This window comes from Diabrotica undecimpunctata, chromosome 2 (genome assembly GCF_040954645.1).
Source record: "Diabrotica undecimpunctata isolate CICGRU chromosome 2, icDiaUnde3, whole genome shotgun sequence".
NCBI lineage: Eukaryota > Metazoa > Arthropoda > Insecta > Coleoptera > Chrysomelidae > Diabrotica > Diabrotica undecimpunctata.
This window is the reverse complement of record NC_092804.1, coordinates 130,334,954-130,354,822: the sequence shown is the minus strand read 5'-3', so window position 1 is coordinate 130,354,822 and position 19,869 is coordinate 130,334,954. Positions and strand designations below refer to the sequence as shown.

Genomic DNA, 19,869 nt, shown 5'->3' with positions numbered 1-19,869 from the left:
TTGCCTTTTTTTGCTTTGACATGTATTCTTGATGAATCTCGCATTTTGCTTGCTTTTTCAATATATTCGGCATCAGAAAACAGTTCCTTGTTCAGTGGATATATTCCTGTAGCTTTAAATCCATTGATTTAAATTTCAGCTGTTTGACATTCAATGGATGCTTTGCCAAAGAGTTCCATTACGTCAGAAGCTGTAAATGGCCGTTCATTATTTCTTAACCACTGCCTGATTTTCTAACTGTAATAAAGTTTAAGAAAACCCATGAAACGGTGGTATCTAAGCAATGGTAACATGGTGTGCTTTTGCCAAATCAATCACTTTAATATTTTACTAAGAGTAACAGCACAGGTTTTTTCTTTGTAGGATGGACAAAGTCGATAAAGTGTTTAAAGCATTGAGTGAAACAGTTAGTTTGAATCCAACCTGAGGATGCACTGCAAAAATTGTTCCTGATGGAGCTCCTTTTTTCAATTGTTTACTCATATTTTTTCTCCGCAAAAATTACTAAAGGAAGGATGAATGAGCCAGCGACATTCATACAAACAACAATCGTTATAAGGGCCCCACGTTCTCCTAAGGTCAGGGCAGTAACCTGTGTTTTACCTTTAAGGCCTATAACTTCGGATATTTTAGACTGCGCCACACTAATTCCGCTCTTGTCTACGTTACTATCACAAGAAAATCCATTTTTAACGTACAATCCTCCAGAACTTGTTAAAATGTCTGCGTATTTTCCTTATTAAACCCAAAAGCCCTGCTATAAGATGTTCCAGTGGGCTTTCCTTCTGATAGTTTTGTTTTGTGCCGTTTGATAAATAGATTGGTCCACTTTTTACCAACTATTTTTTCTTTGAATGGATTATTAATGCCATTTCTTTGGGCCAATTTGCGCGGCAATTCTTCTTAAATCACTTCTATTAAGCCCAAAAAACTACGCTTCCATTGCACAACAATATTAGACTAGCTCTTCTTCCATATTTCCATCCAATATTGTAGGTCTGTCTAATTTTGTTTGTGCTGTTTCGATAGACGTACCGTATTTATCTTTGTCAGTGTTGTCTTCGGCACATTAAAATGTTTACTCGTTTTCTTCCACACCATCTTCTTATTTCGAACTGCATCAATGCCTTTTAGACGGACTCCACTTTCTCTGTTCGACAAAGAATACACGAAATCATAGAAGTATACACTTATAACAGCGGAGTTTTAAATCTAAAAAATAAGATAACAGAGAAACAATAACCTAAAACCTTATTATTTAAAAGAATATTTAGACTGAATAGCTTACCTGCGAATATCTCGAAAAATATAACACAACGTAAACACTTTCCACATAATCAACAGACGTTCAGGATGACAAGCGATAAATCAAGTAGTCAAGTAGCCGGCTTGTGCACTTCACCACTGAGTAGTGGAACTCTAGTATACCATTTGCAATCGTTACCGCCACGATTTAAATTAACCCTTTAAGGCGCAAGTTTATAACGATGAACTTTTTTCAAAGTTTTTTCAGATAATAGTTTGGAATACTATAGTTAGTACATCAGTTACTAGATTTTGAATATATTTTTGTTTTTTCTATGAAAAAAAAGGTGGTCAACCGTTGTACCAGAGTTCAATCAAGGAATAATTTTCATGCTAGTTTCTCTGGTATATACGGTTTACCAAATAATAAAAAGTGTATCAATAATAGGTATAGGACTTTAAATAATACAAAAATACTGCACAATATTGTAATAAACAAATAAAAATATAATAAAAATAATAGTTCACTCACTTGAATGATATGGTTTAAAACAATCCAAGCACAAAGCCACTTTACAGTCTACGCACTCGTTTTTGAGCATTGCTGGCATCGTCTTCGCGTGGTTTTCTGCGGCAAATGACCAACATTTTGAAAATACTCCATGTTCAATGCCTTCCCAATTTTTTTCTCGCAGAAAAATCTTTTATAAGACTGGTAGCCAATTTGGATCTATATTCAAGGTGAGATATTGCTTTTTTTCTACTGTTACTTTGCCTAAGGGAATCTTTATAAATTATATAATAATTTACTATGGATGCGTCAAAAAGGTAATAAAATAACTTCATCACCCATCGACGACTTTTCCAAGCTACTGAGTATGTCTGCATTCGTTAGTCAAACCGATCAACACCGCCCATATACATGTTGTAGTCTACAATGGCTTGAGGACAGCGGATGTTTTCTCGTTCTCCAGTTTTTGATGTTCTCAAAACAAAACCAGTTTCTGCATGATTATGCATATTGCTGCATACGGTCACAGATTTTGAGCCACGATCCTTCCACTTACTTATAATAATATCATTGCAGACAACTCCATCAATTTCACCCATTTTCATTTTTCTGTCATCTACTAAATGTGCTTTTGGAAAATATTTTAGTGTTTGTCTTACTGTTCCACAACCAAAATGACCTAGTTCTGATAACTTATTCATAAGAGGAAGTGTGGTAAAAAAATTGTCAAAGTACAAGCAGTGACCCCTTTTTTCCAACACTTTAATTAAATTCAGTATAACTCTTTCCCCTAGAGTATGTTCGTTAGTCCGTTCAGGTTCTCTACCTTGATATACCTCAAAATTGATGAGATAACCTGTTTCAGCACATGCCATTGCCCAAATTTGTATACCCCTCTTTATGGGTTTCATTGGCATGTACTGTTTTAAAGTAGTCCTTCCTTTAAAGGCAACCATACTTTCATCAATTGAAATATTTCTGCTTGGAGAAAAAGATTCCATAAAGGTTTTTTTTAATTTTTAAATAAGAGGTCTCACTTTGTACAACTTGTCAAATTCCTGAGTTCCTCTGGGCTGGTATTTGTTGGTTATCATTCAAATGGATGTATCTTAATATTTTAAGAAATCTCTTTAGAGGGAAAATATTAGTAATCCTTTCATTATGAAAATTTGGATCTGCAGACCAGTATTTTTTGATAGAAGGTAAACTATTAAATCCCATTAGAACTAAAATTCCTAGGAAAGCTTTCAATTCTTTGAAGGACAAATCTAAATTTTTGTCGTCTTGGACAGGATATAGATTTGACTGTTCTACAATGTATTGTAGTAAGGTGTCATTAAAAAAAAACATTAAAAAAACTTACTGGGTCTTCAGAAGACGGTATCACTTTCGAACCCTTGAATTCTGCATAATTACAATTTTTAAATTCAGTAGGTATTCTTGGTTCTTTAGACCACCCCTTAAAATCATTGGTAATATCGAAAGTTGCTTCATCTTCACTTGATGATGAAGCATTCATATTTTTGTTTTGAGAGGGTTTTTCGGGTTGGTAATCTCTGTCTGCTACAGAATCATCCGAATCCTCGTGTTCTAAAAAGTCGTAAATTGTAGATTTTTTACGTTTTCTACGTAGGGGCTCGTCTATGTTTATTTTGGCTGTACCACTTCCAGAGGGAGTAGACGGTAGTATTGTAGACGAACTTCTGCTAGATCTTTCGGATGGTGTGTCAGGTTCTACTACATCCTCAGCATCTGAGTCCCCTTCAATCTCGGAATGTTCAGCTTGATCATCCGTTATTTCATGTAATATTTTGGCTAACTGTTCAGTTGTAATACCCTTTTTCCAATACTGTATATCAGAATAGTTTTCGGACATCTGAAAAAAACATGCATATTGAGGTATTGTGGAAAATATTTGCTGAGCGCAAATAGATTGGTTCATAATATATGACGAAAATGTACAAAAATGACCAACACAACATATGCAACCAATTTAGCATATTTGTGATGGTTATAAGTATTTATATTTTAGAGGAAAGTATGAGGTTACATTTTTCTAAAATATCATATTCAAAATAATTTTAAATTTTCTTTACTTTTGATATATATTTTTTATTCTGATTGTGACACTATTGTATAGTATCCTTACATTGGTAATAAAAAACACTTACCTTTTATAGCACTCATCAATGGTCAAATTTTGATGAAAAAATAACAAAACAGATTCAGCCTCGTGCTAATTGCAAAAAAGAAGCACACTAGAATCCACTGGTACAAATGTTGTACCGCTACAATGTTTACAAGTTGAATACCTAAACGTTCCGATATCAGAGCCATCTATGCATTACTTATTAAAATACAAGTATAGATGTAAAGAGGTAGAAATCTACTTTGTACTACTCATTTACTCTGGCGAAAATGTGTGGTACAAGGGTAATACCAGGGATACTTAAAGGGTTAAAACGCACCAAAAAGGCTAGGGGTCCACTTTAGGAGGAGGGGTCAGGATTTGGCCACTTTCCTCTATAATTATTATTTAAATATATTTTATAACGAAACCAATTAAACTACCAATGGGTTACATAGGAAAACAAAATAAACACATCAAAAATGTTTAAGGAACACAAATTGTTTTTCTTAAATATACATTAATTTTGATTGAATATTAAAAAGTGATATACTAGATATATTAGAATGCCTGATACGTCAGCAATAAATTCAGCCTAATTTTAGTGTACTATGATTTCGTTATGATGAAATAATCAAAGAAAAGTTAAGAAGTGCGATAATTTAATGTAAATTTTTAACACAAAAGTCAATATAAAACATTAAAATCTAACAAAAAGTGTGTGTAGTACTTTGTGTTTGCTTCAGCAGCATTTATTACAGTTTGACAGCTCCTTGGTATGTTTAAAATTAAATTATCAATTTCGTTTTGGGGCAATAGGATTCATTTCTGTTTAAGATCTTGAAGACCTTGTCTAGTAAAAACATTGTGCAGATAAGGAGCAATCTGTCTCTGCAGCATATCCCACACACACTCGATGAAACTTAAGACTGTTTTAGACTATAGTTTTTTTGTTGACAGAAAACGATAAAACGAAATAACTTAAAATGGTTGTATACAATATTAAATACAAAAAGTTTTATGTATTACAATACCACATTGTACATGCTAAAAAGTACGGTTTTTATGTTAGTACATGTACTGTTAACCTCAATGTTCTTCTGTTTTCTAACAGTATTGTATTGTATCTGTAACCTCATTTTTCCCATAGATATATATAATACAAATTTTCCCCTAGTTTTACATCGCATTTCCCCTATTGCAACATTTCTTCTTACTCAAACAGGCAAGAAAAAACTCCAACGAAATATGTGATATAGAGCTTGGCTTCAGAAAAGACAGGAAGGTCGTGGTGTTTTAACTATGTTGGAAACAGAATTCAAAGACATTGATCCTGAAAAATATAGGCAGTTTTTAAGAACGTGTGAGCCACAGTTCGATGAACTTATTGAGCTTATTCGAGAAGACATATACTTATACCAAACAGGAGACAATTTTAAGACAAACTGTATCTGCAGAGAATAGGTAAATAATTCTATCAGAAAAAAGAATATCAAGTTTTGCAAGTAATATTTAGTTATGATAATGATTTTAGGTTGACTTTAACTTTACGTTTCTTAGCAACTGGTGAATCTTATCGGTCTTTGATGTTTTTAACACGAATTCATGAAAGTACGATTAGCTGCAATTAATTCTTCAAGGAAAAGTAGAAGGAAAACGAGGACCAGCAAGGCGAAGAATTTCCTGACTGAAAAATCTACGTACGTGGTTCATCACAACAATCACAAATCTTTTCAGAGCCGCAATTTGCAAAATACAGATTGCCATGATGCTCGCTAACATCCGAAAAGGATAGGCACTACAAGAAGAAGACGATGAGTTTGATAGTACCAGAAGTATGTAAAGTGATTTACCAAACATTAAAAGACGAATACATGAACTTTTTTGAAAATTTGTGGCAATTTCCAATGTGCCTTGGAGCAATTGATGGTAAGCATATTAACTTTCGGGTTCCACGTAGCAGTGGATCTTATTTTTACAATATAAAAGGCAGTTTAGTATAGTATTGCTGGCAGTATCAAATGCTAAATATAAATTCCTATATGTTAATGTAGGAGTAAATGGAAGAATGGATAAAAATGAGGGAGACCTATATCCAGCAGTGGACGGAAAGAGCTGGGTGATGATGATGATGAAATGGGAGAATGAGTAATGGTTGTGTATTCTGGGAATCCTCACTCAAAAAAGCCATAGATAGAAATATACTTAATTTTCCTCCAGAGCAAAATTTACCTATGAGCAATATTGTTGTGCTCCATGTATTTGTTTGCGATGATGCATTTCTCCCATCAGAACACATCATAAACCTTATCCCACAAGAAATTTATCAAATGATAAAAAGAATTTTTAATTACCGTTTGTCTCGAGCACGGAAAGTTATTGAAAATGAATTTGGTATAATAATAATAATCCAATAGGTTTAGAGTGCTTTTATCAACAATAAATTTGTTGTGTCCTGTACAATTTTTTAATTTCAAAAAATTCAACATATGCGGAAAATGAGACAATGGATGCATGCTTAATAAATTTATCTCAATCACAAGGTCCTAATGGGCCAGCAGAAATTGCTTTATCTGTCAGGGATAAATTTAAAAATTATTTTATGAATGAAGGTTCTGTACCTTGGCAAAATAATGTGATGTAGTATTGTATAGATGTAGTATTGTATAGATTCATATTTAATAAAACACAATTTTTATTGTAATCTTTTTATTATTTTTTACCAACTAATCATATAAATTACCTACTAATTTTTAATTCTAACTCTTCAAGTTGAGCTTGATACAAAAAATTATCATCAATTATCAATTTTTGTTTCACTTGTAGCAATCTCTTTTTATTTTTTATTTTTGAAAGTCTCTCCGTCACATATTTTTCATAAATGGAGTTTTCATCCTCATTTGATGCACTACTTATCATCAAGCATCTGACTTCTGGCATCTGGTTGCAATTTCTTCTTTTTTTATTTGGTGTCTCATACACTTCATCTGGAACTTCTTGAACCTCGTTTGAAAGAGGTGATCAAATTCCAACATCACCTACTTTATATACCATGCCTGAATCGTTACTTGACGTACTGGATGTTTCATTTATATCAAATGATGAGGCTGTCTTTCTAAAGGTCAAGAATTTATTTAAAAACTGAAGCTTACTGTTGTACCATAGTTTTGGGACATATATTTGCAAGAATATAAATATGATTAATAAACATATTACTTAAAAATTTTTCTTCCTTCTGCACTATAAATATTTCGGATTCCGTTCCACTTCCTGCGTATATCAGAAATTGGCTTTTGAATAATTTCGCTTAACTGATTTGGTGCCATATTTCTCTTCTGTTTATTATGGTTATCTTTGTGTTTAACATTAAATAAACATGGATTTGATTCATTCCCTTCTATTAAGTGAATTATATTTTCTGTTGACCAAGACATTTTTATTAATTCAATTAATTCAAAAACAAGCGTTCCATGACTATATTTACGTTTAATAATCTTAAACAAAACAGTACAATTGATAAATTAATTTACATGGCATATCTTGATTTGTGGGGAACAGGTTTTCAAATCGAATAGTATGTATTAAAAAAACAGTTTTTTAAGTTTTTATTGAAAAAAGTGGATACTAGTGGTATTCCTTAGACATTTTGGATATGTGTATATCCGAAATTATCAAATCCAAAAATTATTCAAAGTATTTTAATAAATTTTGTTGAATAAGTTTCAGAAAATGTTAAATATATTTTTTGCTTAATTTTCTAAAAAATATATATACGTTTGTAACAATAAAACACTGAAAACTTTGTTTTCAAACTTCCACAAAATTTATTTTAAATTCTTATCACTACAGCTGTTTCGGCTGATTGCCTTTCTCAAGTGATCTGTTTTTGGTATGGGTTTACACTTTATAGTCTCTAATGAAATAGGTTGAGGAGGGGAGAACTGTTTGTCTCAAGCTGGTCATTCAGAATTATATCTGTGTTTTTTAATTTGTTGATTTCCATAGATTCTAACAAAGATTGCTTAAGGCCTTTATTTTGAATGTGGAGAATTTTAAATTCATCATTAAAAGAATGATTATGATCTAGAAGGTGAAGTGCGTATGTAGAATCTGTTTTTCTATTATTGAAAGCCCCTTTATGTTCTGCTATTCGTTTATTAAAATTTCTACCTGTTTGACCAATGTAAGTTTTTGGGCAGTCGCCACATTTAAGTTTGTACACACCACTGTGTAAGTGTTTTTTATATTGGCTCTTGTTGTTTTTAATATATTTGCCTAGGTTGTTATTTGTTCTGAAAGCTGGTGTTATTCCTTTCTTTTTTATGTGTTTGGCTATTTTTGTTGATATTTTGCCTGTATATGTAATCGAGCAGAAGGTACTGGGTTTTTTCTCTGGTGGTGGAAATACTAAGTTCAGGGCTTTCTTGTGTAGTTTTTGATTTAATATTTTATTAATTGTTTGTTCGTTGTATCCATTGTTTACTGCTATTTGCTTAATGATATTTAATTCTGTCTCAAAATTGTATTTTGACATAGGAATTGCTGAGACAGAATTAAATATCATTAAGCAAATAGCAGTAAACAATGGATACAACGAACAAACAATTAATAAAATGTTAAATCAAAAACTACACAAGAAAGCCTTGAACTTAGTATTTCCACCACCAGAGAAAAAACCCAGTACCTTCTGCTCGATTACATATACAGGCAAAATATCAACAAAAATAGCCAAACACATAAAAAAGAAAGGAATAACATCAGCTTTCAGAACAAATAACAACCTAGGCAAATATATTAAAAACAACAAGAGCCAACATAAAAAACACTTACACAGTGGTGTGTACAAACTTAAATGTGGCGACTGCCCAAAAACTTACATTGGTCAAACAGGTAGAAATTTTAATAAACGAATAGCAGAACATAAAAGGGCTTTCAATAATAGAAAAACAGATTCTACATACGCACTTCACCTTCTAGATCATAATCATTCTTTTAATGATGAATTTAAAATTCTCCACATTCAAAATAAAGGCCTTAAGCTATCTTTGTTAGAATCTATGGAAATCAACAAATTAAAAAACACAGATATAATTCTGAATGACCAGCTTGAGACAAACAGTTCTCCCCTCCTTAACCTATTTCATTAGAGACTATAAAGTGTAAACCCATACCAAAAACAGATCACTTGAGAAAGGCAATCAGCCGAAACAGCTGTAGTGATAAGAATTTAAAATAAATTTTGTGGAAGTTTGAAAACAAAGTTTTCAGTGTTTTATTGTTGCATAAAATGAATTTCCATCAAGTAACGGTCGAATCCATCAATTATATATACGATTATTCCAAAATTTTTCATTGATAATGTCAGAAATAGTAAATGGACCATTTTTCAGCAAAAATTGTGGTGACTAAACTGCCGTTATGTCTTCACAAGGGATTTCACATCAACCCTAACTATAATCTTTTCACAATCAAGATGGAGTAACAAATAAAAATTTTAAAAAATTTGCGGTACGGGAGGCTCAAAAAAACATTTGTATTTTAGAGTCCACTGCTAAAAATGTTTATTGTTAAAGGTATAAAAAATGTGGTCACGGAACTATTGCCACAAGATGTAGTCGTCACGAGTAGCGTCATGGAATAACGAGTCTTCACATCGATTTACTATTCTCGATCAATTCGGTTCTAGTTATCGTATATTTACTCTAAGCAGGTGTAAATTAAAAACTACATTAAAAATAACTAAGAAAATACAGATATTAACAATCGATAATAAAATTCGATTCGTAACGATTCTCGAACGTGAAAATTTATCATAAATATCAAAATCCATTAATGTCGTCCCATCCAATTAATAACAATATAAAATCGTCTGTTTAATAACGCCCGATATTATAATTAATTTAAAGTGAACATTAAATAAATTAAAAGTCCACTTTAATTTTTGGAGAAAAAGAATCAATTTTTTAGAATAATATGATGATTTATATTGCTTTAAAAGGTTTCCTTTGACAAAAGATATAATTTGTCTTTATTTGAACCGATCTAACCTTTAATAAAACTTCATAATAAAGAGGTAAGTAATATCATTAAGATATAATAAAATTTATCATTACATTAACATTGGTGGGTAAAAAAACCATTAAAAAGTCAAACCAACCAACAATAATGTTCTATGTATACAGGGTGGTCCTTGTGTAATTGTACAAAAAGAAACAGTAGATTCTACACTTCAAAATATTACGATTTATGCCAACTTGTTAATAAAATGTTGATATTAAAAAAGATACAGGGTGTTAAAGCGGGAATTTAAATTTTTATTTTTTGCTATAACTTTCATGTTTGTAAATATTTATGTGCAACATTAACTTTATAGGATATTATGATGCTTATATTTTAATAATTTGCATAATTAATCATAAATGTATTAGTTCAGCAATTTTTTTTCTGTGTTCTTAAAATTTGTGTATAATTTAAATTTACTTATTTAATATAAATGACATGGAAAGTGACAAAAAATGACAAACTTTTCTTAAGCATATTTTTTTTAATTATAATTCAATTTTTAATATTTTAATTTTTAAGTATTGGTCCTTAATATCTTTCATGATTGGCCTTTCTCTCTCTTCTTTGTCCTCTTTATTCGATCATTATCTTCATTTAAAACTTCCAGTTTTCATTAATATTTTTTCTTGGTTTCTATACTTAACTAATTTATATTTGGATACTTCCTCAATAAGTAAAAGTTCCCCTTTTTGTGAAATTTAAAGGACTACTTTTTTTGATACAGACATAAATAATAACAATTAACATTTCTACACACAAAGTAACACATAACTAGAAAAATAAGGTTATTTCGACAAAAATAAAGCAAAATTGATAAAAACACAATTACCAACCTACTAATTTAAACACCTAAGTTCGCTTTTAATAATGAAAAGAGCTGTAATAATTAGGAAACTGTAATTTTAATTATTAATTTATTCAAGAGATATATTTTAGAAATGTCTGTGACACACATTTAAATAATATAAAACATCACTTTCATTTAACAAACAATCACATATACCTTATTCCTATTTCATTTGTTAACATCTCTCCCCTCAAGAAACTTCCTTGCTAATTGTCAGACAGTTACAATATTAACCGAAGATCACCCATCATCAGCAATACAGGATAGTTTGAACTATGTATCACGAATCATTAACTAATAATTCTTGTACCGGAATGTAAGTAGTATTTTGTTTGTTACTAATTTATTACAATTCAATAGATTATCCCTTACCAATTTGTGGGTTTTTACTTTGTCTGCTTAATCAATTTTATGCATATTAATAAACACAGACATGTAATATTGGCATAATTACTATAACCTTTTTGATCTTTATCTTTATAAGGCAGCACCCTAATATGGGCTTTTTATAATTTCAGTATTTAATTTACTTTGTACCGTTTGACCTGAAGATGTTTTGCAAAGTGTAGAAAGCAAAACCGGTCGTTTGGTAGTAAAATTAAATTGATTGTGAGTAAGTCTTATTTTATTTCTTTAACTAAATAAAAATTTTATATTCAATATGTTAAACGTATTATTTAAATTTCAAAAATACAGAAAACATAGTATGAACTGTACCACAAACATAGTACTGTACCACTTTTTTTATAGTTGTTGCAATATTTGCAATATTTAACATATTATAGCCAGAGCATACTAGTTCGATCCCGAGGTCAAACAAACCCTTAAAACATTTGCATACATAAAGCTGTTTAAATAACTCTCTCTGAAGATAAGCTTATGTTACGTAGATTATATTTTGTTCTAAAACGACCGTTACTACTTTTACAAATACCTTTTCACAGAGTTTTAAAATGCAGGCAATAAGCCTGTAGAATGAACTCTGGTTTAGACGGATTCACACGATCCAAGAATGCTTGGATTTCAACTTAGACCAAGTGGACTTGTACAAGTGTACTTGTACCAAGTTATTTGCCACGATTAAATGATTTGGATGCCAAAATAACCATTGTAAATATAGCGGAAGTGATTGTGGAAGGTGTTTTAGTGATTACTGATATGTTGATACATGAGCTTGAAATCCAGAAAACAAAAATAACAAAAATTCAGCACTTTTAGCATCCTTATTTTTATATTCCTTTATCCGTACATTCCATAATTCGTCCATAGCTTCGTATAACTCCATGAATCTAACACTCTTCCTTTCAGACTATTTTCTCTTTCTGTTTACTTCTCGTTTTCGATTTTTCGACACCGACGCCATTTTAATTTTACAATACTACACTACTTGGATCCAAGGAAGTTGGCCAGAATCCTACTTAACTTGGATAGAACCTGTTGATACAAGTGTACTTGGATGAACAGGTGACATGATAAAAGTAGCTTTCAAATGTTGCGCACACAAAGCCCACGCAGAGTTTAACCAAGTATACCCGCCTTTATTTCACCTAACCAGATTATTTCTTGGTTTTATAACCATTAGATCTTCTTCTACTGTGATTAATACTAGTTATTTTATTTATTTGCTATATAATACTTTTTACGTATAAAGACTAATTATGTATTCATAAATTTTTAAATCAAAACTGAATAGACTTGTTTAACAACTAAATAATTAAGTTATACCTGTTGATCAGGAAATACAAATTTGTACCGATGTCATGTTTATTTTTGACGTGCCTTTGATGGTGTTCATGTCGCACAAAGTTACTACGAACTTTAAACTTTAGAAAGTCCGATATGAAATATAAACAGATATGTCAGCAGCTAATTGAAAATTCAAAGCCTTTGCATTGAAAGTTACTGTATAGAGACATCAATGAACCAGAATTAGGATTTATTTGCCTAATCAAAGCATAAGTCGCACTAATCAACTGCAAATTAAATAATATTAATTACATGGAATTGATTATAGTAATTATTTGTAAAATATATATGTCAATGCTTTATTTGAATTATATATATTATCGCTTGTTATAAAAGGATTATTGCAAACGCAATATTACATATGATCCGATTTGTTTAAACATTCTACCATTCCTTTATTGTTGCGCATAGGGGTTTAAAGTTTACGTTCACTATACGTTCACTTTAGGTAACGTAACAAATACTGGCGGTTAGAGCTACTAAAGCTAGTTCGCGTCCGTAGTAGAATACTACACGTGCACCTGGAACGACTACGAAACTCAAATCCATGATGGAGTCTGTCATTTAAATGTAGAAAACATACGCTGTTCAAAGAGCCAGTACCTATCAAAATTTTTAATAATCAAACATATCGATCTACTCTATTTAGCAGACATACTGCAAAACGAAAAAATATCTAAGAAGAAGGGGAAAAACACCAAGCTATGAATTACTGGGTGCCAGGTATCATTAATCTTACGGTGCAACACGTATGTTAAACAACACATAGAAAATGCCCTCTTGGTCTTCACTTCTACTAATGATGAGATTCATGATGTTCAAAAAATTATCCATACAAATTACACTCTCACCCGTCTGTGGAAGGGTGGAAGACTACAACAACGACCATGAAGAGTAGCAATATAAAGATTACAGCAACAATGGGAATGTACTAGTAAAGTTAGAGGAGACTACCACCTCTTACTTAAGTTTGATGCTTAAGATCGAGCTACCTTTAAGTCCGCAGTATGAAGAGGGGTAAACAACATTGATTATAAAAATCATGAATGTGTTGCTTGTGTGAGTCCATTTTACAAAAGAGGTAAAAGAAATAAATTTGACTTACTCACAATCAGTTTAATTTTACTACCCAAAACGACCGGTTTCGCTTTCTAAAATTTGCAAAGCATCATCAGGTCAGTGGTACAAAGTAAATTAAATGATTCCGGTACAAGAATATAAAAACTCTTTAGTTTATTATCGGGTAATCTTTAGGATTACCGGGACAAGATTGAATTGCTGGTAACATACTTGTTTGGAATTTAAAGCAAATTTGATAATTAACAAGTATAAGTTGTAGAATTGCTCAAAACCTTTCCAAGAACCGCGCTGAAGCCTGTTCAGTTGAAGTGTTAGGCGACTTTTATCGACAGCTAAAAATCACTATTGAAAAGAATGGTTTAGGAAATAAATCACAAAATATATTCAACTGCGATGAGTCAAACAAACGTTAGAATCAAACAGACGTTAGAATACAAAAAATTTTATGTCGAAAAGGATCTAAAAATCCCCCTAAAGTTGTAGCCACCATAGCACAATCAGTGTACACTATTCTGAGTTGCTGTAGTGCATTAGGAGAATATTTATCTTTGTTTGTAAATTATAAAGGTTTGCACTTGTATTTTACCTAGTGTCAAAACTGCTCTGATATTAAATATTGTATTTAACTATTCGCCATCGGGATTGATAGAATCAGTACAGTGTGCCAATTCTTTTAAAAACGTCTTCATCAAACATGCAACTTTTGTGTTTGCCGGTCCACATATCTCATGTTGTGCAACTCTTAGATGTGGGATTGTTTAAAACTGTAAAGCAATCGTAGCGCAACGTGTTAAAAGATTATTATCGTGCTACAGGATGCAAAAATGTAGACAAAATTATTTTTCCTTCATTGCTTAAAACATTGGTCGAGGCAAGATGCTTCTCTAGATCAAATGCAATTGGCGGATTTGTAGGATCAGGTATTTATGCTTTAAATGAGGGTAAGATATTATAAAAATTTGAACTCCCATTATTATCAGCACTAAAGAGGCATGAAAAAAGACCAGAAACACTGAAATGAAATAAAGTTTGAAGAAAATTTGCTGAATATCTTACTAGAGAAGAGGTTTTGGAAAGATTTTCTTTAGAAAGCAATACAAGAAGTTTAAAAAAAACAATAAAAAGTCGATAAAGACGAAAAAGAAAAAAATTGAATTAAGTGCTAAGAGCAAAGTAAGTTTACGAATGAATGAAGATTCAAACTTAAATATACCTATGTTTGAAGATAAAGATGACATACCCAATACAGTGGCATTAACGAAAGAACACGATTCTACCAAAATTGGGATTAACTTTTGGATTTTGATAAAATTGATACAATGGATAATCGTAGGAATCAAATGCATCATTGTATTGGAAAAGTAATATAAATTATTTCCGAGGATATTGAAGTAGCAGTGACTTTCCTAAGAAAGAAAGAAAAATGTTTTGTATTTCCTACCGTTGCTGACGAAGCCACAGTTTTGCTAAAAGATATAGTAAGGGAATCCTACAACTCTGCGTGGGATGTGTATAGATTTTGCGTTACCTAGTTTTAAAGAAGCAATCACTATTTGTTAATTTTGATTCTTGTTATTATAGCATTTTTTGGGTTTTAAATAAATTTTGTGAACCAAAAACAGTGCATAATTAACTTATTGTATTTCAATGTTATTCGACGATTAGTAAATCAGCAGCGGCCGGCCAGGTGAAGTAGGTGAAGGTGAGGTTCACCAAAAAAATATAATTAAATTGAGTCAAATAAATAACAAATAAAAGCAGGCGTGGTGTTTTAATCGCAAAAAAAACCCTCAATGAAATGTCAAGGTATCTAGTATAAGTGCCCTAAAAAACTGTTTTCAAGTTATTAGGACCCTAAACTCTATTTTTTTTTGCCGAATTTTTAATGAGATTTGGGCACGACGTAGGTACCATAACTCCTTTTGGCTTCGGCAAGCTTTCCTCATCTTCACCACTTTTTTAGGCCACGAGTCGCCGCTGTAGTAAATATTGGCTTATAACGTAATTAATAAGAGGTGTCAATGTTTTCTTAGAGTATGGTAACATTGACATCTGACACATTTGCTAAAATAAAAAAAGTACCGAAATTTTGAAACTTAAAATAAAACTTTTACTCGCGATTTACTCCTAATATAGCAACATAACAATACCCGTAATTTCAAAATTCTGAGTATGTGAGAAGACAAATATTTTGTGAAGATTTGTCACCCGGATGTTAACCGGATCTACCTTAGACCTGAGGAAATGCTTTGACCGCTCATCGGCAGAAATCTTTCGTAGTAGCTTCCAAAGCTATAACTGTCATTTTACTCGACAATCTTCGAAAGGAGGCGGCTCAATAAGAAGAAGAAATACTTGGTTGGTGCTCTGCACAATTTTAAATATTTAGATTTTTGTAAAAGAATTATTTAAAATTAGGGATTATTTTGATCACATGTCTGTGTCTGTTTCAAATTTTCTGCATGATTGTGGTTTAGGTTTAACAGAACGAATTAAACAATACAGAGTCCTATTAAAGTGAACACAATGGAGGGAAATTAAAAAACACATTTTGTGGATGAAGTGTATTTAGTTTTATTATCATAACTACCATAATACATATAGAAGTATCTGTTGGAAATAAACCGCAACTTGAAAAATAAAATGTGGCTGTGAAATCATCAATATTTTGTGGTTTATTTTCAAATGATAGTTGCAAAACTAAGATCCCAAAAACAAACATCTTTAGAACAATATCAAAAAAAAATTAAGTTGTATATCTCTATTTTTACAAACGAAGAGGTAAATCTGTGAATTAGAAATCCCATAATTTCAATCTCATTTACAGCTACGTATTTATAACCGCTTAATGGAATTAGAGGCTCTCTACAGTCTCCGCTTTAAACATCAATTCAATATTCCATCAATCAACAGAACGCCACGGAGTCAGAGCCCTTAATTGCATTTCGGTACTCCTGTGTATCGTGGTGTTACCCTTGAAAGGGCGACCTATATACGATATAAATGACATAGGTGTTCACTGGGGTAAACATAAACAATTTGTTTGAAGTTTTTTTTGTAACGCTACACGTTTGGATGTTTTTCTATGTCGATGTAATATCCATAAATACGAGGTCCCGTTCAAAAAATACTTGTAACCTATTCCCAACTTTTTTTTATTTTATATAAGAACTATCAGAATACATTTTATAATCAAAATTATACATTTGAGGAATGTACCGATTTTTACTCCGGAAATTGTTCTCAAAATGCAAATAACTAAAAAGTTAATAAAGATTATGTTTTGTATCACCTGGCGATAGATCAATTCTTCTGATAGTTCTTAACTTAAAGGGTACAGGGGAAAGAACCCTTTTTATATGTCACTTTATTAAAGTCTAAAATATAGCGTATCGAATAAAAACCACCTAGTCCAAACGTCCAGAGGAAAAAAACCAGCGATGTCATGTAAACAAACCGGCTGATGCAATATTCATTGTTACGAAACGTGCCAGTATTATTGTAACCCCAAAAGTATAAGTTCTCTAAAAGAGGTCTCTAAAATGGTGAAGTTATTAACTCATGAAGCTTCTTCTTAGAGTGCCATATCCCTACGAAACGTCGGCGACTACCATGCTTATAATATTGTTATACTGATCTCGGTCTTGCGCTACGTGTAGCAATTGGTCTGCTGTCAAACCTATCTACTGCCGCAAATTCCTCAACCAAGAGAGTTTCTTCCGTCCTATTCATTTCTTTCCTTCGATTTTACCGTTGAGAATTAGCCGAAGGAACTCATATCTTGGTCCTCTGATTATATGTCCAAGATATTCTAGTTTACGCCTCTTAATAATATTTAATAGAGTTCGTTGATGTCCCATTCTTCGAAGAACTTCTTCGTTTCTGGTTCTGCTAGTCTATGGAATTTTTAGTATCCTTTGATACAACCACATCTCAAACGCCTCGATTTTATTCATGATATCGGCGTTTAAAGTCCAAGTTTCACATCCATACAAAAGTACAGACCACACGTAACATCTTGTAAGCTTTTCACGGATTTCCAAATTTAATGAGTTATTGGATAATAGAGGCTTGAATTTTTGAAATGAGTTTCTTGCCTGTTTAATTCTACATCGAATTTCGAAGGATGGATCCAGATTTTGGGTAATCCAACATCCAAGGTATTTGAATCCCTGAACTCTCTGCAGCGGTTGTTGGTTTAATATCAGTTGGGTTGCGCCGATATCCACTTTACTGGTCACCATGTATTTAGTTTTATCGATATTTATCGATAGTCCCCAATTTGTGCATTCCATGTCAACTCTATTGATTAGTTCCTGCAGATCGTCGATATTTTCAGCTAGAATCACAGTATCGTCGGCGTACCGTATATTGTTAATTATTTCTCCTCCTATGATAATTCCTTTTTGATCTTTTAAAGCTTCCCTAAATAGATTCTCAGAACACACGTTAAAGAGGGTGGGAGACAGTACACAGCCCTGTCTTACGCCTCGTTCAATACTGATTGGCTTTGATTCTCTGTTGTTGGTATTAATAATGGCTGTTTGGTTCCAGTAAAGTTTGGCAATAAGTTGGATGCTCTGCAAGGCGGTAATTAGTCTGGTATGCTGAACGCGATCAAATGCCTTTTCAAAATCAATGAAACACATATATACGGGTTTTCTTACCTCCAAATTGTAAGTTCACCAATTGTATAATGTAGAATTTTGTCGTAGTTATATTGTTTTTAAAATATTAATAATGTAAATTTTAAATATTAATAGATTTTATTTCAACCATTGTCAAGAATTAAAGTCAAACGTGATTAGGCGAATGAAACCATAGGTTTCGCAGTCAATATCCCAACCACACACACACATCTTACCTCCCAACATCGTTGAAGGAGTGTTTGCATAGAAAATAGTGCTGCTCTAGTTCCAAGGCATCTCCGGAACCCGAACTGCTCTTGACTAATTATTTCTTCGCACTTGTTGTTAATTCGGTTTAGAAGAATATGCAACAGTATTTTAACGGCATGGCTCATTAAACTAATGAGTCTACAATCGCTACATTTCTTAACGTTTGGTTTCTTAGGTAGAAGAATAAAGATTGATTTTAACCAGTCCGATGGAATTTCACTGGTATCATATATTTGATTGAAAAGTACAGTGAGTTCTTTTATATTGTCATTTGAGAGTAATTTTAGCCATTCGCTGTATATTTGATCTGGTCCACTGGCTTTGTTGTTTTTGGCTTGGTGTATGGCTTTTTCCACTTCAGCTTTTAAGATTGATGGTCCTGTATTTGCAGTTAAGTTAGGTAGTGATCCTCGATCATCCTTAAATAATGCTTTAATGTAGTTTTCCCATTCCTCCATTACTTCGTCTTCTAGGGATAGTGCATGACCTTCATTATTCGTTAATGTTATGGGCGTATTTCTTTTGTGTACTGTAACTTCTTTTATTTTCTTATGTGTGTTAAATTCGTCATGTTTTCGTTGCAATTCTTCTAGTTCCTCACATTTTGCTCGCATCCATAACTCTTTGGCTTCCCTGATTTTTCTTCGAATCAGATTATGCTTTCGTTTATACTCTGAGTTATTTCTATTTTTAAGCTGTCTTCTTTCGTCCATCATTTCGATTATTTCATCTTTCATCCACGCTTGCTTTTTATAATGGGTGACAGTTCCACTTTGCGTCGCTGTATCGATGATACCAGTCTTTATGTTATCCCATCTTTCTTCGACTGTTGGTACATTGTATACTTGTGTGATGTTGTCTTGAATTTTTTCGTTCATTGTCTGCTCAAAGTGATGTTTAAATTCTTCTTCTTTTAGTTTTTGTCTATCGTATTTCTTTGTAATGGAAGGCTTTTTGATTGTCTTTAATTTTAGGTTGATTCTAGATGCCAGTAAATTCTGATCAGTGGCTGCGTCGGCACTTAGATATGTCTTAGTACATTTACATGAGTTTCGAAATCTATTGTTAATCATGATATAATCTATTTGGTTACGCATTACACTACCATGGCCATCTTTCGGTGATATCCATGTATAGAGACGTCTTTTTGGTTGTTTAAAACATGTGTTGGTGATAACAAAGTTTTCCTCTTGGCAGAACTCCACCAATCTATCACCTCTTTCGTTTCTTTCCCCAAGACCGAATCCTCCAGTAATTCCGGGAGTTATGTCTTCTCCTACTTTAGCGTTGAGGTCTCCCATTATTACACAGATTTCGTGTTTTTTTGTGTTATTTAGTGTTTGCTTTAGTA

The 19,869-nt window shown here is 32.2% G+C and overlaps 1 protein-coding gene across 2 annotated transcripts in view; it reads right to left on the bottom strand.

The window, feature by feature from the left end:
• Positions 1–19,869, bottom strand: part of LOC140434875 (ras-related protein Rab-37-like) — a 258,107-nt gene that overhangs the window by 205,341 nt on the left and 32,897 nt on the right. Inside the window, exon 1 of one of the 2 annotated variants that reach the window (XM_072523472.1) lies at positions 1,036–1,110. The exons of the other annotated variant lie outside the window; for it this stretch is intronic. Within the exon in view, the coding sequence (XP_072379573.1) occupies positions 1,036–1,101 (66 nt within the window). The 5' untranslated portion in view covers positions 1,102–1,110. Of the gene's footprint in view, positions 1–1,035; positions 1,111–19,869 lie in introns of those variants that run through there. 2 annotated transcript variants of the gene reach the window in all.